Here is a 27,246-nt window from a genome sequence, read left to right as displayed (position 1 = left end):
TTGTGGCCTCTACCGCCCAGGACTTCAGTAGCTCACTGTGGATCATTGAGGGCCTGAGTTTCCCCCACCCCAGGCATGGGCACTTGGGTGTGAGTTCTTATACCGGCGCGGAGGCCTTGTTCAGTTCTCAGCTGACAACCTGGAAGACCTTCAAGGAGATGAAATCAGTAAATAAAGCCAGAAGGCAAACATGAGAGCCTTTTCTCTAAGCTAGAAACCTGGCCTGCCTCTCTTCTAGACAGTTTTCTAAAAGTCAGTCTTTTAGAATGATTGTGCCCCAAGTGGCTAAGGCCAGACGTTTAGCTGAGCGCTCCCGGTGTCCCCCAGTCACCAGAGAGAGCCGAGCGATGCGTGGCCTTCGGGATGCTCTGTTGGGCGGCAGGGCGGGGCCGCGCACACCTGCTTACTTACCTTTCATTGTTTCCCTACCCCCTCTTTTTTGAAAGCCAAAGGCACGTCCCTGACAGCTGAAAATAGCGCGGGGAGGAATAATCTGGACACTTTTGACGACAAGTTACACCTCCACTCAGCACTATGGACTCCACGATGCCTTTGAGTCTGTTTTCCCAACCTCCCGTGGGCCTCGAGGGTAGAATCTGCCGGGCTGTTGTTGTAACAAGGATCCCCTGAAGCTCTGTCTGTAGCAGTGAGTACTTGTAAAGGACACTGGATCGAGTTCGGCCACCGAGTTGCTTCTGTCAGTGTTAAAGTGGCCTGGACTGCTTGCTACCGATCTGTGAGAAGCTGTTGCTTTGTTTTTAACTTGCAGGAAATCATGGAGCCACTCTTTGAGTAGATTGGCTGGCGAAAGAATGTCTTGCAAGAGCATTACTGTAGACTTTTCTCCCTTCTTCCCCCTTCCTGTCCCAGTTCTTTTTTTACACTGTCTTCTGTACGTCACCCTCCAGCAGTTAGGTGCCCTGTCTGGAGACACGTTCCAGAGGAGAGCAGAGCTGCGCCCTGAGCAACCCTCCAGAGAAGGGATGTGCTGTTAGGTTTTTATAGCAATGTTCCGGGCGTGGAATACGGACGTGCGCGCAAGGCACTGTGACAAAATAGCCTGTGTTTCCCCAGCCTTTTGCAAGTAATGTGGAGTAAGAAGCTGTCAGAGGTCTCTAACTTTCAACCTGGTTTAAAGCCATCGACGCCCAGAGAGCAAGTATACCACATTGTAGAGGCTTCCTTTTCATGGTACAAAAGCAATTCTATGTAATTTCTTTCCTTCTTTCTTTTCTTTTCTTTTTTTTCTTAAGGAAATGCAAATGCAAATTAGTTTTGATAATGGAAAGCCAAATTTTGGTTGGGGGATGGGGTGGGTAGATAAAATCACTATGGGGGGCATGTTTTTCCAAGATTTCCAAAGAGATGGAATTTTTTATCCTTTAAGTTTTCATGTTCTACAGAAAGGCAGATTGGGTTGGTTGCCCTGCCCAGTCTCCTGGTTTTAAAAACTTGCCTTTGTTAAGTGAAATTATTAGGATGCAGCAGAAACTGTTACTCACTGAGTCATTAATATATTAAATGTTTCCAGGGCACCGTGTGCATTACCCTCAGTCTCTGTGGCTACTGTCCTGGGACTTCATGTACATTTCTGCTTTGAGCACTCCCCCTTTTGTGTGCGTCTGCACTCTCTTCCTCTCCGTAGGTTCATCTGGATGCAGTGGGGTGGGGAGCAGGCATATGTGCACACATATCCAGGCCAAGGTGATGGGATGCATACATTTTCCTGACAAACCCTTCTTTCTGGTGATTACTACCAGCCATCTTCCAGAGAGAGTTTGGAGTCCCTCGAGGTTATTTATTTATTTATTTTTTTTTGAGTACCCCATCCCAAAAGAAAGAGCTTCCTGTGTTAAAACTGTCATTGCTTGAGAAGGTCTCATTGCATTGGGGAATGAGCTGGGGCATTTGAGCTGGTGATTCCATGATCACAGCTCCTGAAACAAGAACCCACGCACTTTTCCCTAGAGGAACACATAGTTACCGAACACCACAGGGTACATTTCCCCGGGCTCTGATCACTGCTCTGGGCAGGGCCTGGACAGAGCCAGTCAGTGCATCCTTTCTTTGCCTACAATTCTTGGGTTACAAACATCAGTTTCAGGGAATTTCAAGTCAACAACAAGTAGAATGAATGAATAAATACTTGGTTACCAGCCTAATAATGTGAATTGCTACAGAATTATTCTTATTATGTAAGACAACAAAAACTTTATGCAGATACTTTAGATATAAATTGATGTAAATATTGATTTTTTTTAAAGGAAGGGGAGAAGAGTATCTTGTTCACTTATTATGCAATCAGTAAATATTTTTTAAAAAATGTTACTATAGGAGAGCTTAGTAAGGAGCGCTCATGGATGGGCCAGTTTGGTATAGTTAGGAGAAATCAGTCTGGTTGTTCCATCCCAGTGGAGGGAGAGAACGGAGGTAAGAGGGAATCAGAACGTACTTGGTTGATTCCTTGGTGACAAGTGCAATGGGGATATGGGTAGAAATTATTTTCAGAGCCAAGGGGACTTGATGGTTATAAATAAAGTTGCTTTTAGCAATGGAATTTATAGACAGATCACGTTGTTCCGAAAGATGTGAATAGGATCCATGATAGCAAGCTGATTCAGAATTCTGTAGATATTTAGATAAGCGAGTGTTGATCATTTGATTTCTTAGACTGAGGTTTTAATTGGATTTCATTATGTCTCCCGGTAGTACACAGATCATCGGGATTAGGAAATTAGCCATTTTGGATTCTGCCTGCCACAAACAGACCTATTCTAAACAGTGCTATTCAATTTTAGACTGTTGAGATATTTTATTTTCTCCTACAACTACTTTTTATTATAATGAACAATTAAGACCATTTAAAACACGGGAGTACAAGTATTTTTTTGAATTAAATTAACTTGCAAAAACCAAATTTGCAGCGGTTGGGTTGTTTCTAGACAGACTTTGGTATCAATTTAAACCAAGATAATTTTTATATTCTTTCCAATAGAATTTCATGACAACTCCTGCAGTTTTCTTAACCTACAAAAGAAAAAAAGTGCTGCATTGATGAACAAGAATTCTACAAAACCTACTTTGTATCTTTATTTTGGAATTTCTTGTTCTATTATAAATATGGAAGTATCCCTATTCAGAAGACATATTTTGTTAAAAATGAATTGTACATATTTAAATATGTATTTTTGCACAGGTCTTTTTTTCTGATATCCTGTTTGGTACAATTGAGATCATCTAGTATTTATTTATTAATTAATAAAAGTAAATACCTTTTTATAATTTGAAGTGGTTCACTGCCAAGCCAATAGTTCTAGAACCTGCCTCCTTTACAGTTTAAGGGATGCTCTGTTCTGTGAAAGTCTTTCTGTCCCTTTTAATGTCTCGGAGCAGATTCGTGCCGATCAGTGGGCATTGCTTCTCTAGTTGCCTGATTTCCCGATAGACTATACACGTAACGAAGTGACACACTGCTTTTCTTTTGTTTGTGTTTTATGTGTGAGTGCGATAGTGCGCGTGTGTGCCTGTGCGTTTGTGTGTGCACACTCTGAGCACATGTGTGTTCATGTGTGATGTGGTTTAAAACTAACGGGGAAAAACTGAAAGTGCCTGAACCTAGTTTTAAGCTTCGACAGATTCTTTAAAAAGACTTGAATGTTCAGTTCAACTTTGGAGTTTGCTTTTTCCACCTAAATATTGTTTCTGAAATATTAGGGGAGGAGTTGAAAACCACCAATGCTGGTAATTTTTATAAGGTATTTTAAAATTAAGGCCTTTTGGTTCACAGTAATTCAACTGGTGATGGATTGCCTGGTGGCACCAGGGTTACAAATCTTTTTGTCAGCCCGCGACTTACACAATATGTCCGTTTTGTTATTCACTCATGAAATACAGAGTTTAAAATAGAATATTTTAAAAATTTTATATTCCAAAAATATAATACAAAGTACCTCTGAGAGCATTGAAAAATGTATAATTTGAAAAAAATGTAACTTATAAAGGCAGCTGTCTTCCTGCAAGAGTTCTGTTGCCAAGGAATTCTTACTATCTCTCTGTCTGGGGTTGGGGGGGGCTTTGGAAATGATTGTTAAAAGTTTCATTGTTTAGCAGAAAATCATCATTTTTACACTTTGTGCAAAACATTCTACATTTTCCGATCATTTAAATGAGCACTACATACTGTCAGTGTGAATGTAGGGCCTTGAAAAGCATTTTGCTGTTTCTTTGAGCTTGGTTATAAAAGCAATCTCCTGTGTTAAAATGTGTGAATAGTTTGATAATTTGTACACGTAATCAAGAGCATCTCAGCTGGACTTTGTGTTGGCTGCTGTATAGAACATGAACAAATGTCAAGGGATAGAAATTACTTTGGATATTTAAAAGAGAAGAAATATATAGTCTATTTGTTTTGTAACAAGTTTCTGTAAATAAAATAATTTATACTATTTATAAGAAAAGGTTGTGCTTTGCTTTATGAGAAATTAGTTTGTGGAACAAACATGTTACTAAATGGGCAATAAAATTAGGACTTCTCAATAAATAAGGTTGGCTGCATGAAATATTTTACATGTTTCTGCCTCGTGATGCTAAACCCCTTTCAATCTAGTCTGACTTGTCTTCATTTTCGAATCAGACATCCTTGTGAAGCACCTTTGCTTTCCTTCCCTTCTGTATAAGCTAAGTATAGGGCTTAAGATGTTTCCCTTCTTGGGCACAAGGAGATTTGGAGAAATTAATAATGGGGTAAACTGTGAACATTATTGCAGGTTTGTCAACCAAGGGAAGTTGATATATTGAGAAACACATTCTGTCTGTATTTGTTTAGGTGTAAATTCGACGGCGTGTGGTCAGTTTTCATTTTTCTACAGAGGTAAGTTTTGTTTCTGTGGCTAGTGGGATCCCTTCCTTGCTTTTATATACCTCTTCCCTCCTGAAAGTACAAGTGCGTGCTGGTAGTATTCAGAGCACAACATAATCTTGGATCTCTAGAAACTGGGCCAGTTTTTCCATTTGCAAATCATTCTAAGAAATTAAAAAGTATTCTTGTTGCTTAACATAGTAAGGGAAGCATCTGATTTGTGTGTTGGAGAAAATGTCCATTTATTACTCTGGTTTCAACCCCCACCACGCCACAGACTTCCCATTCCCTCCTCCTTAGATCAACCAACTCCTAAAATCAATTCTGAGAAGCTCCTTTCGCCTCAGGTGTCCTCCTTAAACATCCTGGGAAGAGGTTCGCTCAGTGTCTTAACCCTTTTTACTTCATCCCCTTGCAGGTAACCTGGCCATGGACAGCAGGAGACTCTCCCGATTCCAGGAAGGGGGGTTGGCAGGAAGATAGGGGTAGGAAGGTCATTGTCGGCAGAGAGAGCAGTCCGGGCAAGCGCAGGTGGGAACAGTGTGGACAAGAACCATTCTGGGTGAAGCCTCTGGAAATGAGGGGCTGGAGGGTTGCAGAAGTCGGCACTCGATTGTCAAGGACCTGAAGGGTCATGGGGCCTTCAACCTCAGGAATGTACAGTTGAACCAAAATGTGATTGTCACAGCCCAGAGAGTTTCGGGACCAGTGCCAGGGTGCTGCAGGTGTCAGAAGTAAAAGCCGTTCAGATCTTTCCCTTTTTCTTGTACTTCTCTGTCTTTTGCCTCACATGTCATCCTTTACACCTTTCCCTCTTCTGTCCTCTCCCTCCCCAGCTTAATCAAAAAGCTCTTCCCTAAATCAGGCCCACGGCCCTGCCCCCTTCTCGTCCCACTGTCTACTCTTTTGGTCTTTTCTGTCGGGTAAGAAACCTGCTCCCGTTGCTGACGGGAGTTAAACTTACCTTCACCTCGTGAGGCTGTGCAGTTCTTGGCGCTTCTCACCCCTTTCCACATCCAAACCCCGGGGACCGGAGCTGCCACTGGCAGACATCGTCTTTCAGGAGGAAGGGAGATGGAGCCAGAGGAAAAGGTTTTCAGGAAGAAGGGGAGATTCAAACACATAATTTCATCCTTTTTTTTTTTTTTTTAATCCCCATCATAGAAAGGCCGTCCAGTAACTATGGAGGACAACATGGACAGGTGAGAACCTTGGGACAAGAATAAGGTACGGTGCTGTCGTAAAAATCCACGTCAGAGCGAACTGAGTTTCCAAACTAAGGCAATGACCACGTGGATAAATAGGGAACTGATGGCAGAGATACCTCACAGGTAGAACCAACAGGTCCTGAAGTCTCATTATGTTGAACAGTAAGGGGAAGGTTGAATCCAAGGTTAACTAAACTGGTTGATGAACCTTGTATGTATATTCTGTGACAGCGAAGGAGAAATCCACAATGGATTTGAGTAGCCACTGGGATACTCGTGTTTAGTGCCCAGTGGCTATAGGTACAGTCTGGACGGAGCTTAAGAGAAAGGTGTGAGCTGTAAGGTGGAGGGTTGTCTTTCATTCTTAGGTGGTAGATGAGGTCATAGGAGTGTATGAGTTCACCTAGGAAAAATAAGGTCGCTGTTGGATTCGGCTCATTATTATGTTAAAATGATGCCCATCTAATTGAATGCTTATAATGCCCGTTGAAGCATTTTGCAAACGTTGTCTCTCACGAAGCCCCTATAGAGTAACGGGAGTTTTATAGAGTAGGTAGTTTTGATGCTAGTCAAATGGAGGAGGATCATCTAAGAAGTTAAGTGTCTCGCCTACAGTTCTCCAGCTACTGGTAGCGTTGCCAGACTGTGAATTCAGGTCTGTCAGATCAGTGGTTCTAAATTTTTTTTTTTCTTCCTTCCCCACAGATTTCAAGAAAGTGGTATGGATTCTCTCTGCCAGAGGCACAGACATACCACATTTCATGTTCCATCTCCAGGACTTCACAAACCTGAAGCCCATCCTTCGTGGCCCAGGGAAAGAAGAAAGCCCAAGATGAGACCCTGGAGAGCCTATTTTTGGTGAAGAGGTCGAAACGGTTTAGTTGGAAGTTTACTTTAAGTTTACTTTAAGTTTACGTTACTCAGGTAACGTTTTGGTTTTATTTTATTTTTTTTTTTCCTCTTGCCTCTTTGTCCAGGATAATGAGAAGAGCAGGTGTTAGTTCAGTGGAGAGGTTAGAACTTGGGCAGGGAGTTTGCCAGGCAATTAAAGCATATGAGGGTATGGCTGAGTCATTGACGATGGCCGTCATTGGGGCATTCAAGGAACAGAACCAGAAGCCTCCATGTAGAATCTTCGAGACGCTCTCAAGACATTTTATTTGTAATTACCCTCCTGGTAAATCTTACAATCCTCCTTCCTGGTATTTGTCTGCGATGAGACGAGTTAAGTGATTTATTCAACGTCACAGAGCTAAGTCCAAGGTCAATTCAGTATGGCTGTTACTAGAGGAGTGGCTAACCGCGGTGGATCCAGGTATCAGAGTTAGGATGGTGGCATAGCGCTTCTAGTGACAGGTCAGGGAACAGAGGACTAGGATAGTAGGGACTGGAGTAGAATATCAGGTTTCAGTTTGAACAACAGAGCTCTTCAGAGGTGCTTGTGATTCCTGGGTCCTGGGTGAGACCGTGGCAGAGGCTGGAAGTGGCCTCGGGGGGGATAGAGCACTGACGTTCAGGCTTAGGCACTGTGAGGCGAGGCTATTACTGTGTAGGCTGCTGGTTTCAGAGTGGTTGGCGTTGAGAGGAAGACGGAGCCAGCTGCTTGGTCTGGTGTGAATAGCGTGGGGCGGCTTGGAGGTCTGGGGACAGTGAGCACAGAGAACTGGTGGTCTAAGTGGGTGGTGAGCAGCTTCAAAGAGAAGGCATTTTGAATGAGGGTGGAAAGCCTCTGGCCAGGAGAGGGCGGCAGACTTGGAGACTTTGGACTTCATGTTGGCCCCAAGGCCTTGATGTATTTTTGAATGAACAGCCTCTAACCCAAGGAGGACTTCAGGAAATGAATGCAGCATCCTCTGAGGCCAAGTGTAGAGTTTCGTCAGTCTTGAGACTCTGGTAAACTCTAAGAGGGTTGAGGAAGTTACCAGGACGATACCTACTGGCTGTCTTGACTAAAGAGGCCACTTGCCTGAGGCAGTCAGGATTTGCAGCAGCTGGAGGGAAGCCCACCCATCATTCAGGTGGAGATTGTCCCTTTTACTTCTCGCAGCCAGTCTGTCCAGGGAAAATTATGCCAGACCTTTGGGAGAGACAAACGGTAATCCTCCCCCTGGACCCAACTGCTACAATTTATCTTTTGTAGGTTTTCAGAAACACAGGAATAATGCACACCTGTGGCTCTCTGCCCGTGAAACCCACATTAGCACATATTCGGGTTTGTCATGTTTTCCCAGATAGGGATTTAACCTTCCGCCCCCATTGCCAACGTGGAGCTGGCAGTTTGCTACAGTTTGTCATTTGTATAGCATCAGGAAGGTGAGAGATTATCCTCGTCCCCCTCCTTTCTTCCTCCTAATCGTGAAGAAACAAGATTTCAATGATCAGCCATTAATCCTCTTTAAAAGACAGGTTAAAAACAGCACCAAGGTTTAATCCAAAATTACGTAGTTTGCTCATGATCAGTTGATACTAATGCTTAGGCTACTACAGGACTAAAGGCGTCCATCATAAAATGGGTACAGAATGGGGCAGTGGGGGTGGTAATGCAGGGCAGGTAGTGGAAGGGAATAGGGCAGGCTGTGGGAACGGGACCGTGCTGGAGAACCCACGCTAGCCATTAGCTTGATGGGGAGAGTGAGCCCGGAGGCAGCCTCATCTGTCCATTTTTCCACAGAAGCTAGGTAAGTGACCTTGGAATTGTTTTCAGTTTTTAGAAGGTGACCATAAATGAATTTTTATCTAGGAAACTAACTTGGGGCGTGGGGTGGGGACAGGCATGGCAGCATTGCTTCTTGTGGGCGACCAGTAGCTAACTTCGGATCATCAGGAAGCATCGTCTGCCGCCTGCCATCGTGGTGGGCTTTTGGTCTTTTGAGCTCTTTGATCCCTACCTGTGGGAAATGTGGGCCTGGACCTAAAATGTCTGTAAGCCTTTTATTGGGTTTAAAATACTCTACCTGTCCATAAAGCAGATCTTAGCATTCCATAATTACATAACAAATGTAAGTTTGTTAAAAACATCAGTTTGATCTTGATCAAATACAAAAAATTCAGTTTTCAGCTTATTCTATAAAAGTTGACCGAGGTGGCCCAATTTACTCACCATACGTTGAGTTTTCTCCTAACGCTCCACATACTAAGAAATATTTTAGTATATTGCTTTAGTGTTCAGTGTTTTAGTAGTGTTTTCACATAGAGAACTGCATAAGGCCCGGTTGCTCCTCTACTTTGCAGACGAGGGGGAACAGGGTCCAAGAGAGGACGTCCTTTCTCCCTGCATCACGCAGCTACTGTGAGGAGAGCTGGGATCAGAATTTGGTTTCTCTAGCTTCAGTGGCAGTGCTATTTCTCCCGTACCATACGGCCTCATTTAAAGAGGATGTGTTGTAGTCTTAACTTTATTTTCACCTCCAAACGGATACTTTGAGGCTAACAGTGTTCCCCTGGGACTTGTAATTACATGGAATAACTTATTAACATGTAACATGCTCTAGTTTTGTATTAAAAACTGCACTTCAATAGGATTTATGTGGAGATCGCATCTCCACATAAATGTAGAGAGCATGAAAATGTTGACAGTAGCTGTCCCTGCTGGGTGGGAATACAAGGCCATCCACGTTAGTATCTTGAATGTTTTTTGCAGTGAGCATACATTCTTTTTCAGAAAAAAAAAGAAAAATTTACTCCCTCACCTCAAAACTGTATTGTCCCGTTGTAAGTTAGTTACTCTACTGGACCTTTAACAGCTTCTGGAGTTTTCAATTTCCCTATCTTGAACTCAGAAGGGATAGCATCTGTTTCTTTAGCTTCCCTTACCTGTCATCCTCGCCTACTAATTTTAGGCAGTTGGGCATAAATAGTGAAAGAAAAATACAAATACATTTTAAGCAAGCAGAGTTAAAAAAAAAGTTTTGAGAATCCCCATTCTGGACCAGGAGTTAGTGTAAACCTTGAAGGAAAGGCCAGAATTGCTCTGTGATCTCATTTGTGCCAGTGGTCTTAAGAGGTGGGAGCCCAGGGAAGGGGCTGTTTTTAAGAAACGGGCATTTGCATCCTTTTTTCCTTTAGCATGAACTGCAATGAGTCAGTTTGCTAAGACCAGAATTCTGATTTTTGCACGGAGACAAGGAACACGGTGAGTTCTCAATGACTACACGTTGGATTTCTCAAATGGCCCTGATTTTTGGGATCATGGGTTTAGAGTGCTTCTGTTCACATTTTCTTCAAGAAATTATAGTGATCATTGTTAAGGTTTTATAAATAAGCGTTTTCGGAAATCCGTAAGTGGATATTCTCAAATGCTGAGGCATATCCAGCATTTTACTAGCCTGCCATTCACCATACGGCGCCCACGGTGCCTCCCACAGCACCACGGATGCTCGTTACAGTAATTCTTCTAAGACATTGCCATGAACTATGCCATTGGCAATCATGCTGATTTCCGAACCTTCATTATTTCTAGTTTATTTACGTTTTTATCATGAATGAATGTTGAATTGAATCACATTATTTTCCATTGACTGAGAGGTTTTCTTTTCTGATGTTAATGAATCATTCCAATTGGCTCATAACTAGAACAGCATGTAAACTATAAAAGCAGACTTCTCTCGCCTTCCTTTACAGTACAATGCCATTTCCCATTCTCCTTTTAACTCAGCTCTACCAGAATGGTCTTGTCAGAATGGCATCCAAAAAGTTTGGGGTTGTCCCAGACTTCCTCACCAGGTTCCCTCCCCTGCCCACCCCGCCGCCCACATTCTTATCTTTCAGCAAAGCAGGCTGCACCCTCACTGTCAGGCATTCCCTCCAGCTGGTGCCACTTAGGTCAAACAGGGCCATTCCTCAGCTTAAAACCTCCAGTAACGAAGTTTCTCCCAGATATTTGCATGTCCCTCCTCTACTTAAATGTCACCTTAGCAGAGGCTGTGCCACCCCATAGGAGAGCTTTCCACGCCCTACTTCATTGTCTCCTTTATCCAGTTTCAGATTTTTTTTTCTAGCACTTAGCCCCACCTGACTCAACGGAGTGTATATTAAAAAAAAAAAAAACGAACAATTTTGTTTTCCTTACTGTGGTTCTGTTTGTTGGGGGGGGGGGCGGAATCCCATCATCATTATTGACATAGGTAGTTTTGTTGTTTTTTAATCAGTGTTTGGTGAGATTGGCAGATTCTGGAATCCACGGTTATGGTTGCCTCCTCAAAAGCTTCCCTTTTTTCTGAGGGGAAGCTTAAGGTACATTTCATTTATCTTCTGTCTTTTGTGTACTAAGTGGGAGACACTGTGTTTAAACACATACTATATAGCACATATTTTCTAAAACTCAGGAGACTTACAGTAAAACATGAAGAGTTTGTATTATCCCTAGTGTACTACTCAGATTTGAACTCAGGCGCTATAGTCTTGGATTACAGTCTCAGAAAAGTAAACTGAAAGAAACAAAAATGCAATATTTATTTTATACAGCTGAACCGGGTACATAGTAAAGTAAGCTATAAAAATTCCACAGTTATCTCTAAAGGAAATCCTTCGTTTACATGGTTTTACATATTAATTACTCTGGAAAGTTTCTGAACTCTGTTTAGTAGCAGATCTCCTTTCTTGATAGTTTCTTGGTACTGCCAGTTCTTGCTATCAGGCCTATAAATAAATTCAAGAAAAAAATGAATTATTTACCAGTCACATTACTCCATAACACGAGTTGACCTACTTTTAAAAGACACTTAAGAATGCCCCTTATTCTACCACACAAACGACGCACAAACTTAGCAGTACCTGTTGGTCTCCACTATTTCGTTGACTTTATCTATTTTGCAGTGTAGTCTCCCTGCAGCAATAAATCTGGAGAGCTCCCTACAATGAAGAGCGGGGAGAAAGGGGCATTAGTATGAGCCTTAAACAAAATTCTTAAACTGCACTAACTACACACGTCCACCGTCGCCCACGGGAACCTTCTGATGGCTTCCAGCCTGCACTCTTGACGGTGCAGCAGCTGAGAAGACTGTCGTGAGCAAACCGCGCAGGATCATTCCAGAATGGTAAGTTCATACTGAGGGCAAGTGTCAAAGAATGAAATCATTAGAGCTTCGCAGAAAAATAATACGGAAATAATGAAACAAGAGCAGATGATGCTTAGGATTTTCAAAATTAAGACGTAAGAATACTCCACAACAAATGAGCATCAGGAATGCACAGCTGATATTAATCTTTGTGAAAAAGTTTTTCTGAATATCTATGTACAGTCACAACCCAAACCTCAAAATTAAGATAGCTATAACATGCTTACACATAAACCTCAACAGCAGCTTTACCAATGAAACACTATCAAAGATCATCTACCAACAAGGAGAAAAAGGGCTTAAAAATAGACAAGAGCTGGGACGCCTGGGTGGCTCAGTTGGTTAAGCAGCTGCCTTCGGCTCAGGTCATGGTCCCGGCGTCCTGGGATCGAGTCCCACATCGGGCTCCTTGCTTGGCGGGGAGCCTGCTTCTCCCTCTGCCTCTGCCCGCCACTCTGTCTGCCTGTGCTCACTCTCGCTTCTCTCTCTATGACAAATAAATAAAATCTTTAAAAAAAAAAAAAATAGACAAGAGCTATATGAAGGCTTTACATTACATGGAAAGATGAGTGCTTTAAAATAAAAATCTACTTATAATAGAACTGTTAAGTTTAAATGAAAATTATACTCTCCCAGATACTAAAACATTTTACTCCTAGCACATAAACAACAAAAGAGAGACTCTAAATCCTAAACCATTTTCTAACAAAGATGCCGTTTGAAATCCACGTGGAAGGGCTGGTTTGAATGGTGATGAGGCAGCCTCCCTGTGACAAAGCCCAGAAAAAAGCCGGCTAAACCTGGTCATGTAGACACTGTCCATGTAGGATAATACCACCAGAACCAAGTCACGAACTAAATGACAATGTGGACAGAAGATGTCTGCAGTATAAACTGGGGAGAAAAAAAGCAACAAATCAGACAAATGGCTCATTAAAACACGGGCAAAGTACATACACAAAAAAGATCAATTTCACTCATTAAAAATGCAAATTGAGGGGCGCCTGGGTGGCTCAGTGGGTTAAGCCGCTGCCTTCGGCTCAGGTCATGATCTCAGGGTCCTGGGATCGAGCCCCGCATCGGGCTCTATGCTCAGCAAGAAGCCTGCTTCCCTCTCTCTCTGCCTTCCTCTGCGTCTACTTGTGATCTCTGTCAAATAAATAAATAAAATCTTTAAAAAAAAAAAAATGCAAATTGAAGCTGCAATGAAATGCCATCATTCTGGGGAGAACAAAGCATAATGCAATGTTGAGGAAGGTCAGAAATAAACACAATGTCTCACACTTACTGGAAAGGAAGTGATATAATTAGATGAGAAAGTGTGTTATTTGGATTTGTGCTTTTAAAGTGTCAAGTCTCTTACCTAATTGCCCCAGTAGGCAGTGGTGAAAGACTCACTATGCCTTCTGTACTAAGTTGTATCCAAAAAAAAAAAACCCTATGAAAAGGAACTAATTAATACTTAATCTTGGTAGGAAGAATGAGAAAGCATTAGTGTTTTTAATAAGGAAGTGTATAATTTTGAAAAATCTGGTTGTGAGCTTCAAAAAACTGGAAAGACAAAAAAGTTACTAGGCTGGAGGTCGTCCTAAACTAGCAGGCACGACCGACAGGCACGACCGACACAGTCACGGAGCAGGCTTTATTTCTATAGCCTCTGTCAAGATCCACCTGGATCCAAGTGCTACAGTGCCCAGTCTTTTTCAGCTGTTTTTGAGTTCTGTTACTGAGTGGCTTTCTAAACTTGTGTTCATTTTCCAGACAGTTAACTTCTTCTCCCCCCACCTCCCCCCGCACCAACCCCAAGACAGGGGGAACCTCTGACAGTGGTTCTGACTTACAAAGAAGCTCCAAGGCCAACTCTGACTGAAGAATGCCCTCTGCTGCGGTGAGGACAGACTGCTCCATTCTAGGAGCCTGACAGCTGGCACACCTGAGCTCCCAGCGCGGCGGCTGCCCAAGCCCCGCATCGCCCCGCGTCGCCGGACTGGAGGCCTTTCCATCACCGCTGCCTGGACCACTCAGCAAGACTCCAGCCAGCTCGCTAACTCCTGAGCCGGGCAGTGAACGCAGTGCTCCTCAGTTCCTGTACACACCGCCACACACTCTAGCCAGTACTCTTACGCTACTGGTTTCAAAGAAACGCTCCTACAGGTATTTGTGCTCTTGCTTCCACTGGGAAAGCACTTTTTTCCTTCAAAAATCTTACAAATGCAGCGACACCCAGTCTAAAGGTCCAGCAGAAGGCATCAGTGGATGTGTCCGATTCTCAGGCACTTCAGTCAAATACAGGGACCCCTAGCCATGCTCATCAAGAAGAATCTGGCCACAGCTTCCTTCCTGGTTACCACACCATAATTTAACTCCTAACGTCCTATGCCTATGTTTCCATTCAAGTCCCATCCCTGGCTCTAGAGCCAGACCAGTTGTCATCTCCTCATGTGCCAGTCACATCCCAGGATGACTCCTCTTCCCCAGCCGTGGGTATTTCTCCAAGTCCTGAGCATGGCGGCTCACTTCAGAAGGTATGCAGTCATGATGACCCAAGTGCTTACTGAACAAACAACCCACCAATCAGATTTGCATCCCATGTTCCAAAAAGAAGACCAACAAAGCTGTACACAGTGCATGGATTTCTAACCTTAAACCTGTCAACAGCAGCATTTCCTCAAATAATGGCCCCTTTTTATTCTCCCTACAGTATCTTACTGAGTCTAAGGAAGTAGAGAAGTGGAGGAAGGCTGCAGAATCATGTTCAACTTAACAAATCAGACCCTCCTTAAAAGAGGATTTCACCGAAAATGATTTTTATTAGGACAAAAAAGAATCTAGGGAAACCCAGATGTAAATTGGGTATCAGAAATTTAAAACAAGATCTTTAGTAGGTAACCGCTAGAGGTGTGTGTGTACATACAACTTTTTTGCCTTTAGAGTTGGTCTGCAAACATGAAGGGAACAAACTGAAATAGCCACCTGAAATGTGAATAGAGAATTCACATTCAAATAGAGAAGAAGGGGATTTCTGGGACTGCTCCATAGTTTAGGTTATACTTAAGATCTGTATCTCTCATCAAATGTAAATATGTAAAACCTCGAAACAAGCCTATAAAATATTGAGATGCATGCTAAAGTGTTTAGGGATGAAACGTACTGGTGTCTGAAACTAACTTTGAAGTGCTTAAAAAATAGGATGGGCAGATATGTGATAAAACAGCATGTTACAGAATCAATCATGAAAATAACTAATTCCTTAGAATTTCCTACATGTTTAAAATTTTTCTTAATAAATTAGAAAAATTAAACCCCTAAAATGAGATTTTTTTTTTTTAAATATACCATCACTGAAATTTATATGACCATTTTTTTCACATGGGCCACTGAAATCTACCATTAGCACTTGACAAGATCGATCTTTGGGAACCACTGATCCAGATACAGTAAGGACAGCACATACTCTAAATGTGTACATCTCCCACACTCCACTCCCACAACCCTAGTCCAGACCACCGTAATAGCTGCTCCATGAGCTACTGTACTCAACAGCCCACCCAGTCTCCCTGTCCCCCTGTAGCCTGTGTAACACAGGGTTTCACTATTACTCTCATGCTTAAAATCCTCCAGTGGCTTCCCACAGGACCTAGATTAAAACCCAAGCTCCATACCACAGCCAGCCAGGCCCTGCACAGATGTACGCGTGCCTGAGTCGCCCACAGCTGCCCCTCTCTCGCCACTACCACTCCGCTGCAGTCACACACATCTTTTTGTAGCATTTTATTATCTCCAGAGATTCAGTTCTATCTGAAATTACCTTATGTATTTATTTGCTTACTTGCTAACTCTCCCCATATAAAAAGTATCAAATATTAAAGTCCATGACAAGGACCTTACAGTAATGGCTTAGAAAGTATTTGATGAATCATTGATTTAAGGGCTAAAAGTCTCACTTTTAACTAATGTGACCAGAATTGCAGCAGCAACCAAAAACAATGAAGGCATTATCAGAGAAAACATGCCCTTAATGTGAAATATGAGAGAGCGAGCTAGGAGTCATCACCATAGCAGCAGTGTGGTCCACAAAGAAGGGACAGAATACTACTGTACAACACCAGGTCTGTTACCCTTTTGCAAAATCACTTAACCACTCTACAACTCAGTATCCCATCTGTTCATAAAAAAGGGCACAACATGAAGGCAGAGATGACAGATTGTTCTGATAACATTTAGAGAAAAAAATTCTTATAATTGAGGGAAGCAATGTAAATGGAGAAAATGTACAAGCTGAGACATTAAAAGGTAACTTTCAGAGATATGCATTAACATAATAAATTATTTATACTTACTGATCAATGAATTCCACACCAACACCAAAGGCTTCTGCCATATAGCCAAGAGTTAATGACCTATAGGATTCCAGCAGCTGGCTGTATGCGTGAATTCTCATCTCTCGTACATAGTATCGATAATGAGGAGCAAAAAGCCAGTCCTTTTTCATTTCCTGTTCCACAACAGCTGCAGTGAATAAGATGCCAAATTATAAGAGACAGCTCTTCGAAATAACGAGGAAAGATTGAATGGTAAAACGGACACAGGATACAGATAAGCCATCCACATGAATTAGTTTACCAAGTAACTACAGTGTATCACTGCTCAAAATAGTGAGGATATGGCAGTAAACCAAAAGACAAGATCCCTGCTGCCACAGAAACTAAATTTTCAAAGAGCTGAGATAAATGACCTAACAAGTAACCAATTCTGTGTGGAAAGGAAGAGTGACAGGGCAACTAGGAGGCCTTCTGCTGGACGGGGTGGACAGGGAAGACCTCTCTGAGGAGCCAAACAGCAGGAGGCACAGAGCAATGCCCGTAATGCAGAAGTGCCCCTGGCAGGAAGAGCCGGGCTCAGCCCCAGAGAAGAAAGGAGCACAGATTCAGCATAAAGCAACAGGGGGGCAGCTACAGGGATATGGAAGTTGAGCAAGACAAAAGAACTAAAAATAGACTTGTGTCTCTGGCTTTAACAAGAACCAAATCCCTGGAAAAGAAGTTTTGTTTTGTTTTCTGGTTCTGGAGATTCTTTGGAGGGGGGCAGGGCAAGGGCGATTCACGGCGTTCAAGTGGATTCACCTACTGCCCCCAGTCATCCAGGTGAAGATACCAAGGAGGAATTTAGACATGGGTCTGGTGCCCACGGGGAAGTTTGGGGCTAGAGACATGAATTTGGGAATCACTGCCACCCAGATAATAGATATGAAGGTGGCTCTTCACATGTTTTATCATTCATTGATAACAGAATGAAGGTAGAGACAAGGGTAGTGATCAAGGCTGAGGCAGTCACTGAGAGGTCTAACAGAGGATGAGGTGGTGGGTCTGGGGAAAACAAGGGTGTGTTACCGTTCAAGAGAACAAAATTGTGGCAAGATGCAAAGGCTGCTCAACACCAAAAGAGACACGGATGAGTGGGCCAAGGCAGCACATGGTTTAGCAACCTTCAACTGAATGATGCTCATTCAGTGGCCTTAAGCTGAAAGATGCTCATTCTCACACATAGTTTAAAAAAAAAAAAAAAAAAAAAAGCATAAACATCAAGTCATATTGTACAGCTTAAATATATACAGTGTTATATGTCAGATCTTAATAAAACTGGGAAAAAAACACAGCAAGAAAACCTGTGAAAGAGAATGGGAAGAAAAATTTTTATCAGGATGGGTCATACTCATAAGCCGAACATAAAATACCTTCTATCATTTGTGTGCCATTTTAAAAAACTCAAGAGTTCAATGAAAACTATCCCTGGAAACAAACAAGAAATGAATAAAATATGAATATATTTTTCTCCTCTCAAACTAGCTAAGAGTGGAGGGGGAGGAGGCAGGGGAAAGGCTCTCCTCAAATGACGTAAATTGCAGGGTGCCTGGCTGGCTCAGCTGGCGTGTGCAACTCTTGCTCTTGAGTCAGAAGTTTGAGCCCCATGATGCGTGTAGCAATTACTTAAAAATAAAATCTTAAAAAAAAAAAAAACCAATGTAAATTAAGAGAGGTAGAAACTGAAATCAGCACAGGGAATAGTAATGTATTACTTTTGTACGATGACAGGTAGTAACTAAATTGATATAGGTCATCATTTTAAAATGTATACGAACATCAAATCACTATGTTACACACCTGAAACTGACACTGCATCTCAGTTCTACTTCAGTAAAAAAAAACCAAAAAACTGTGTAACTATAAATTGGCACAGGATTCCTGGAGGGCAAAAGTGATCAAGATGTATTTTCACTTTGTAAAATTCACTTTCTTGGATTTCTTTCCCTAACGAAATAAGTGGAAGTAGAAAAGGTGAATTATAAGAGAATGTTCAAAACAAAGTTGCTCACAACAGGAGTAAACTGTAAACAGCATAATTTTTTGTCAGTAGAGGATAAAGTATGGCACATCCATCACACTGAAATAGGTCTCTTTAAGATAAATACAAGCTCCAAGGAGCTCCAGCTGTTTGATCTGCCACTACATCCACAGTGTCTGATACATGACAGGTAGTTAAAAATCCTTACTGACTCAATGACCAACTCTTTTTCTACAGTCATGAAGAGGTATTCACATTAGATTGTTAAGAGAAAAAAACCCTACTTGGAAAACAGCATGTAAAATACACCCACCTATGTTTAACGGTGTTATGTGCTTCCATCTCTGGATACGAATGTCCCTGGAGGACACACGTGAAACTGGATAGTGGCAGTCACCTCTAGAGAAAGGACCCTGGCAATCGCTGGTTAGGGAGAGCTTTTCTTCTTTATATGATACCGTTTGAGATTTTTCCATGGGTATGTATAACCTTGGGTTTTTGGTATACTGTTTCCATTTCTTAAAGCACATTTAAATGTACAAAAGGTTTGGAAAGATACATAAAATCTTAAAATGGTTATTTCTGGAAGAATTTTGTGAGTGAACACGTGTATGGATTTGGGAACAGGACTTTCTCTATTTTTTTTTTTTTTTTGAAGATTTTATTTATTTATTTGACGGAGAGAGACCACAAGTAGGCAGAGAGGCAGGTGGGGGTGGGGGGAAGCAGGCTCCCGGCTGAGCAGAGAGCCCGTTGTAGGGCTGATCCCAGGACCTTGAGATCATGACCTGAGCCAAAGACAGAGGCTTAACCCACTGAGCCACCCAGGCACCCCTCTCTATTTTTAATTTTAAAAACAACCGGGTATTATCTAGAGAAGGATGCAGTTTCCTTTTTCTAATGAAATATTTTAAAGTACATACATACACTATGAATATTCTCAGGGAAGCAAAAGGGCTTACAAAACTAAATAAATCCTCCATGTCTCAGTATACTAGAAAGAATAAATGATATAAATAAACACAATTGTCATCAAAGAAAATGTTACTATTCTGTCTTCTGCATTTAAAATATCTGGAAAATGTATAAATTTGGTAGTGATAAAAATTTCACCTACAATGTTCAAATAAAAGATTGCTATTAGGAGGGGTGCCTGGGTAGCTCAGTGGGTTAAGGCCTCTCTGCCTTTGGCTCGGGTCATGATCCCAGGGTCCTGGGATCGAGCCGCACATTGGGCTCTCTGCTCCGTGGGGAGCCTGCTTCCTCCTCTCTCTCTGCCTGCCTCTCTGTCTACTTGTGATCTCTGTCAAATAAATAAATAAAAAATAATTAAAAAAAAAAAAGATTGCTATTAGGAATAGGGGCAGTAGGAAGAGATTAATATCTACACAATTTAAAGGTTTCCCAAAGCCATGAATTTCATTTTTTTCCTCACTTTCCTCTAAAATTATTTAATGAATGTAACAGATTTGCACAGACGACACAGTAATGTACAGGCAATGTACTAGTGTCAAGTTCATTACAAAGATTAAAAAGATTAAAAAAAAAATCTCCCAATAATTCCAGTTAGCAGAAGGAACAAACTAAGAAAAAGTCACAAAATGACATACTATTTTAAAAATGGGGCATATGACCAAAAAGCACACCAAAGATGTTCACCATCAGATCAGAGAAAAGCCAATCAGAACCACCAGATACCACTTCACACCCACTAAGATGCCTATAATCAAAAAGACACAGTAACAAGTACAGGGTGTGAGGAGACTGAGACACACACTGCTAGTGGGAATGTAAATGGTGTAACCACTCTGGGAAACCGTTCAGCAGTTCCTCAAAAAGTTAATCAAAGCATCATCGTATGACCCAGCAGGTCCATTACTAAATATGCATGTATCTAGATACATACCCAAGAGAAATGAAACCACAGGTCTACATAAAACATTAGACAAATGTTCCTTACAGCCTAAAAGGGAAGACAACACAGATGTCTGTCAGTGGCTGAAAAGGATTGCAAAAATGTGGTTTTTTCTATATAATGGAGCATCCTTCAGTCATAAAACTAAATGGAGCCCTGAGACATGCCACCACACGGATGACCCATGAAAGGATGATGTCAGGGAGAAGGTACCAGGCACAGAGAGCCACACAGATTAGGATGCCATTCCTATGAAATGTGAGAGTAAGAACATGCAAATCCATGGACATAGGAAGATCAAGTGGTAGTGGGAGGAGGAATGGGAAGTGACTGCTCAATGGGTACCGATTTCCCTCTGCAGTAACGACATTCAGGAATTAGGTATGACGACTGCACAACCTCATCAAGAAAATAAAGCCACCAAATTTTACACTTGAAACTGGTGAATTTTATGGTATGTAATTCATATCTCAGTTAAAAGGGGAGGCATAAAATGAGAGCTCCCCAGGAATGAAGGGAAGGGATTCATTCTGATGAAGGAAGAAGGGAAAGGCCCCATATTTGAGAATAATGCCAGGAGAGCCACAAGCATAAAAAAGGAACAACTGTGCACTACGATCGTGTGTGCAAACGCGCCTGTGCACACGTATGAGAAGACAAGGCCACGCAGGTAACTCATCATACCTCAGGGGCCCTGTTCCCCTATCACATAAGGTAAGTAGTATGAATTCTCATGAAGCAGTCCCAACTTTTACGCCTGGAAAAAGCACTCCAGAATCACTGGGCCAAAATCCACTTCAAAAATAGAATAAGCACTGGGGTCTTTGGGTGGCTCAGTCAGTTAAGCATCTAACTCTTGATTTGGGCTCAGGTCATGATCTCAGGTTGTCAGATGAAGCCCTACGTGAGATTCTCTCTCTCTCTCTTCCTTTGCCCTTCCCCTGCTCTCTCTCATCCTAAAATAAATTAAAAAAAAATTTAAACAAACCTTTAACAGTGTAAACATCAATCTTACCTGGTGGGCCATATAAAAACAGGTTACAGTCTGCTAACATCCCCTTCTAAACAAAAAGGGGCAAAAAACTGAGCCCCGGTAATCAAAGACCTGTACAGTCTGTCACATATGTGAACAATCATCTTAGTTCTCTGCATACAGGATCAGGATTGAGATAAAGACAGATTATTGAAATGAGCAACTCTATCCTTACCTAAGGACTGGAAGAAAACTGAGTAACGACACTCATAGAGTGAAAACAGGTACTGCCGGACCGCTGGAAGGCTGTGCAGCACTTCAAGGATCTCAGCTCCTTTAATCACCTACAAATTAGAAAAAGAACAAATGTATGCTTTAATGTGTATTTAGGTTAGGAAAGTATGGAGTAATTTCTAAATATGAGTATTAAAGATTCAGGCATTACCTTTTCCCTGAGATCTGGTCTTTCTAAGGCAATCATGCTGACATAGACAGTGTAAGTCACAAAGGTCTTATAATCCATAAGTTCATAGGATGTGAATGTTGAAACTGTGTCAAGGAAGAGTTCAGCTGCCTGTTTGAAATCACGAATAGCCACACAGTAAAGACCTTGATATACCTTTAGGCGGTTTCTCCTGTCCCAATCTCCTCCTTCCTCTATTAAGCTATAAATAAAAAACAGTAAGGTCACAATCTGGAAACAGACAAGGCCATTTTTTGTTAAGTGCTGTGTTCTTTTCAAACAGAAAACAAGTTGAATCAAAAGGTAGTATTTAAAGAAAATGTTCTACTAAATAAGCACATCAATTATTTCACCTTACTAGTTATAAATAAAACAGGTAAATTTCTTACATCGGTTTCTTATTTATAGCATAATTACAAGGGAATATATCATCATCATTAAAAAGTACCTTTTGGCCTTCTCTGTGTTTCGTGTGATGAGATCATTATCCATATAAAATAACCCAATCCTAAGAAGATAGAACACAATATCCAGGCGGTGACCCAAGGCCACAGTTTTGTCGTATGTCTTGCGAAAGGCTGTCAGAGCACCCTCCTGTCAAGAGATCCAAGGCAACAGGTGAAAAAAGGTTAATTTTCAAATGCTACTGACTATCTGGAATTCTCTTAACAAAGGGTAGAGGGAAGAGGTAGGAAGAGAGAGATAGTAAGATATCCATGAACTGGTAACTATCGAAGCTGGGTGATAACTGCATGGGGGGGTGGGGGGTTCATTATACTTTTCTCTCCACTTATATAAAGTATAAAAAAATATATCAGCTATGCCTAAGCATATACTTAACATTCTAAAACATAGGAAAAACAGCCACGATTTATCCTCACTTGTTTCAACATTCTTTCTTGCAGGTATTCAGCATTTTTTTCCCTAATTACAATGTTACTTTCCTGTAAATTATTACACTACTTTAAGGATAATGGAAGCTTTACCTTAGTCACCATAAGAATACAAACGAGTATTCAAATATACAAGTCTGTATCAAAATACTGTGGAATAAAATGTTCTATTGCTTTAAAAACATAAACATGAATAAAATCATTTGTCAATACATGGTACTTCTTAGACTGTGTCTGGGTTTATGTAATTGTTAAGTTACACCTCATAAATTAATAATGGGGGCTAGCAAAACAGTAATGGGCAGAGCTGGCACTCAGATCGTGGTTTTTAATACAACTCTCCACCCTCCACATGCTAAAAGAAACTAAGGATCCTTGGAGAAACGGATGATTCCAGGTTTGGAGAGTAAAAATAACAGGTAAGCCTGTAACAGCTTGTTGTATGAGAAAATAAGACCAGGGGCGCCTGGGTGGCCAGTGGGTTAAGCCTCTGCCTTCGGCCCAGGTCATGATCTCAGGGTCCTGGGATCGAGCCCCGCGTCGGGCTCTCTGCTCAGCGGGGAGGTGCTTCCCCCTCTCTCTGCCTGACTCTCTGCCTACTTGTGATCTCTCTCTCTCTCTCAAATAAATAAATAAAATAAAATAAAAAGAAAAGAAAAGAAGACCAAGGAGATGTCAAACAAAGACTTCTCAAAGGAGCTTCCACTAACAGGCATGTAACAAGATGAGCACCATAAAGAGTAAGGACCATGATAAGTGTAACACAGTGAATAATAAAAATCCATTACGTAACAGTTAATAATATATTTAAAATGAGAGTGGACAGGAGAGGAAAAAAGCAAAGCTCTTTTTAAAAGAATCCTACTTAATAAACATGGAAAATGACATAAGCCCATCATCGACTTATAACTCCCGATACTGACTCAAGCACATCCTTGTCGAAATTCCTCAAATCCAGAATCAAAAGTTTCTCTTTCACCTGTAATAACCTATCCTCTCTGAAACCAAACCATAGGGGTGCCTGGGTGGCTCAGTCCTTAGGCATCTGCCTTTGGCTGGGGTCCGCCTGCGTGGGGCTCCCTCCTCGGCGGGAGGCCTACTTCTCCCTCTCCCACTCCCCCTGCTTGTGTTCCCTCTCTCAAATAAAATCTTTAAAAATAATAAATAAAAAAAACCAAACCACATCACACAACTGAGAAAACCACACAAACTATTAGCTATTTTTTCTAAAAGACTTACCATTTGAGAGAGAGCGCACACGCTCATGGGGGTGAGACGGACAGAGGAAGAGAATCCTTAAGCAGACTCCCTGCTGAGGGCAAAGCCTGTTGTTGCGGGGCTGGTTCTTAGGACCCTGAGCTCATGACCGAAGCTGAAATCAAGAGTCCGACGCTCAACCTGAGTCACCCAAGCACTCTCTATTAGCTATTTTTAAACTGTTCTGTAGTTTCCAAATTTTTTACAATGAGATCTTAAATTTACGATAAGAAAAATCTCGTTTTAAATTTAAAATGGTGGGGCATCTGGGTGGCTCAGTCGTTAAGTGTCTGCCTTCAGCTCAGGTCATGATCCCAGGGTCCTGGGATCGGGCACACCATTGGGATCCCTGCTCAGCAGAAGCCTGCTTCTCGCTCTCCCACTCTCCCTGCTTATATTTCCCCCTCTCACTGTTGCTGTCAAATAAATAAAATCTTTGGGAAAAAAAAATTAAATAAATAAAATAAATAAATAAACCTAAAACGGGGGCACCTGGGTGGCTCAGTCAATTGAGCATCTGCCTTTGGCTCAGGTCATGATCCCAGGGTCCTTGGATCAAGTCCCACAATTGGGACCCTGCTCAGTGGGAAGGCTGTGTCTCCCTCTGCCTGCTATCCCCCTGCTTGTGTACGTTGGTCGCTTGCGTGCTCTCTCTCTGGCAAATAAATTTTTTTAAATAATAAATCTAAAATAATAATAGTTCTTATCACTAACATTTGAGTTCTCTGCCCCTATTTTTAATCTTCACTAAGTAGGAACTGTTCTACCATATTTCAGATGAGGAAATGGAGGGTCCAGTAAATGGTAATTACTGAAACCGGAATGCTAACCCAGGCAATCTGATCCAAGAACCCATACTATCACACTTTCTTCTACTGATGCCGTGACACCTGTCATCTGAGTACTTCAGGATACACTGCTTAGAATTAATGACATTCAAAGCCCATCCTCTTAACCACTATTAACTGCTAAACTAAATTCAAAAGATGTAATACCTGTGGGCATCTGTCTCATGCAGTGGATAGGAAAGTATTGACCAGGCTGGCCACCATGTGGAAGAAATGATGGCCACATATATTACAACAAAAATCCTTCCTGGTCCCTTGTCTCTATATTCTAGAGAACACTAGCATACATCCACGAGGAAGCACATTCCAGCACATTTCTACATCGGCTTATACTAGGGAGAACAGCTGAAAACAACATCCATGTCCATCAACAGCTGGAGAGCTAAGTAAACAGCTAAAGAGCAAAGTAAACTTTGGCACAGCCTTACAAAGGACTACTAGCTACTAGTTAACGGGAATACGTACCCCATTTATGTACCTTAAAGGGGAAAGAGCACGATACAATGCTTAATGAAAAAATTAACAGGATGACATGAGAATACTATGGTCCCACTTATTTAAAAAACCCTTTTCCAATACTTTATTTTTAATATCTAAGTGAGGTTCTAATTCACGACCCTGAGACCAAGGGTCACATGCTTCATGAAGCCAGGTAGGGGCCCCTAAAAACAATTTTTTAAAATATAATCCTGCCTAATTTACATGCCTGTCAGCATGCAATAAAACAACTTAAAAAGGTCACCTTTGAGAAGAAAGGGAATAAAGAAAAATCAAATAAGAACTTCAGCATTAACTGTAATGTTCAGTTTCTTATAAGGAGACTATTAGTTGTATAAATAATAATTTTTAAAATTCAACAGAACCAATGTTTTCCAACGAAGGGGAGAAAAGTGCACTACTGAGAAAGATCCCAATTTTGCAAGAGCAGTAAATCAAATCTCTGCAAGTGCCCTTGAGTTCTGACTGGCGTGGACACCGAGAAGAACACACACCTGGCTAAACAGGGATAGAAAGAAAACTTTTTCTTGGCTCCTTTTTGTGCTGATTCGCTAGGCCCGGTAAGCACATCACCTGTGTGCTAATTTTTTTTGTTTTGTTTTGTTTTTAAAGGAAGTTAAGTCTTTAAATAGTGCCTCTCCGCCACTATGCAGAGAGGGAGAGAGGGACACCGTCTCCACTTGCCTTGTCGCCGATCCGGCACAGGTACTCAGCCTTCGCCATCATGGCATCCCGGATTTCGCTCTCTCCCAGATTCTTCTCCGCATCTTCCAGCTCCTCGTCCAAACGTTTCAACTCTTCCTCGTTCGCCTTCTTCATTTTATTGAGCAGGTCCGTGTCCATCTGCCAGTCGAGGGATTTGCACAGGGCTTCGTAATAAGGAGCCATGTCTGAGAGCCAAAGAGAGGGACGTGACTTAGGAGCGGGTGCCCCTGGTACCCTCAAAATCAGGGTCCACCCCCGTCTTCCTCACACACACACACACACACACACCCTGTCGAGTCGACCCCTCTCGGTCCCGTGGCCAGGAAGGCATGGGACAGAAGAGCCTGGCAAAGGGCTTGGCAGAACGTAAACGTCTGCTGCCGGGAGACAGGCATCACGGCCAGTCCTGCCGGCCTCCCGACGGCTTCTGCTCCAACAAAGCCTTCAAGCCGCGGAAAGGGGACGCCTGCTCAGACACCTCCTCAGGCACCTACGTTCAGTCTACGCAGCCCAGGGGCACTGACTGCCAGGGACGGCCCCCGACACCGACCCCACAGTTCCCCGTCCTGCGGACAGCTGCCCTCTCCTACACGGCTGCCCCAGCCCGGGCCCGGCCGCTAAGAACAGCAAGCCCGGAGCCTCTCTTCTGAGCCCCGGTCGGAGCTCGACATAGCCCCCAAAGCTGCTTTCAGAGCAGTACGGCCCGCACGGACGCAGACCCCCTCTGAGAGCAAGGCTGGAGGACCCCGCGGGCACCCCCGGGCCCGGAGCCCCTTCGGGGAAAATGCCAGCAGCCTCCGGGACGCAGGGCCAGCCCAGGCCTAGGCCGCTGACTCGGCGCTCGCGCGGGACTCACTGTTATCCCGGACGGCTGCCATCAGCTCGTCGCGCACGGCCGCGTCCCCGCGGTGCTCGGGCAGGCTGAGCAGGAAGCGCAGCTGCGCGATGCGCAGGTCGGGGTTCTTGGGCAGACCCTCCTCCTCTAGGTTCTCCAGCGGCATCTCGGCGGCGGGCTTAGCAACACAGGGCGGACGACAACTCAGCGCGGACCCGCGGCGTCTACGGCAGCGGAAGCGGGAGGAGACGACGAGAGTGCCCGGCCGCCTCCAGCCTGGCTTCCGGTCCCGGGCAAGCCTCCGTCAGCAGCGCCTCCTTCTGGACAGACCTTGGAACTCCTCACCCGGTCTGAGCGCTGGCGCCCCCGTGTGGTCACGAACGGCCTTCCCTCGC

General features: G+C 42.8%; 2 protein-coding genes across 2 annotated transcripts in view; one reads left to right on the top strand and one right to left on the bottom strand.

The window, feature by feature from the left end:
• The window catches only part of ATXN7 (ataxin 7), a 137,850-nt gene extending 133,310 nt beyond the window's left edge, over positions 1-4,540 (top strand). Inside the window, 1 exon segment of the mRNA XM_047747427.1 lies at positions 447-4,540. Coding sequence (XP_047603383.1) covers positions 447-464 — 18 coding nt within the window. The 3' untranslated portion in view covers positions 465-4,540.
• A 6,953-nt stretch (positions 4,541-11,493) lies between these two features.
• PSMD6 (proteasome 26S subunit, non-ATPase 6) lies at positions 11,494-27,098 on the bottom strand. Its single transcript, XM_047747438.1, has 8 exons — positions 26,873-27,098; positions 25,996-26,201; positions 22,264-22,409; positions 21,798-22,017; positions 21,588-21,696; positions 16,463-16,631; positions 11,839-11,916; positions 11,494-11,703 (listed from the first exon to the last, which is right to left on the bottom strand). The coding sequence occupies exons 1-8, from the start codon at positions 27,015-27,017 to the stop codon at positions 11,607-11,609; spliced, it is 1,170 nt and encodes a 389-aa protein (XP_047603394.1). The 5' UTR covers positions 27,018-27,098; the 3' UTR covers positions 11,494-11,606.
• Between the last annotated feature and the right edge of the window lie 148 nt (positions 27,099-27,246).

The sequence above is a fragment of the Lutra lutra genome, chromosome 1 (genome assembly GCF_902655055.1).
Source record: "Lutra lutra chromosome 1, mLutLut1.2, whole genome shotgun sequence".
NCBI lineage: Eukaryota > Metazoa > Chordata > Mammalia > Carnivora > Mustelidae > Lutra > Lutra lutra.
Note: the sequence above shows the minus strand (reverse complement) of the source record. Positions and strands in the feature narration are given on the sequence as shown.

Bases quoted from the DNA above. Each gene is read 5' to 3' on its own strand.
- PSMD6 (XM_047747438.1), bottom strand. From the start codon at position 27,017: ATGCCGCTGGAGAACCTAGAGGAGGAGGGTCTGCCCAAGAACCCCGAC. The intron at 26,202-26,872 runs GTGAGTCCCGCG...TTTGGCTCTCAG, and splicing joins GGCAGCCGTCCGGGATAACA to ACATGGCTCCTTATTACGAA. The intron at 16,632-21,587 runs GTAAGGATAGAG...TATTCACTGCAG, and splicing joins AGTTTTCTTCCAGTCCTTAG to CTGTTGTGGAACAGGAAATG.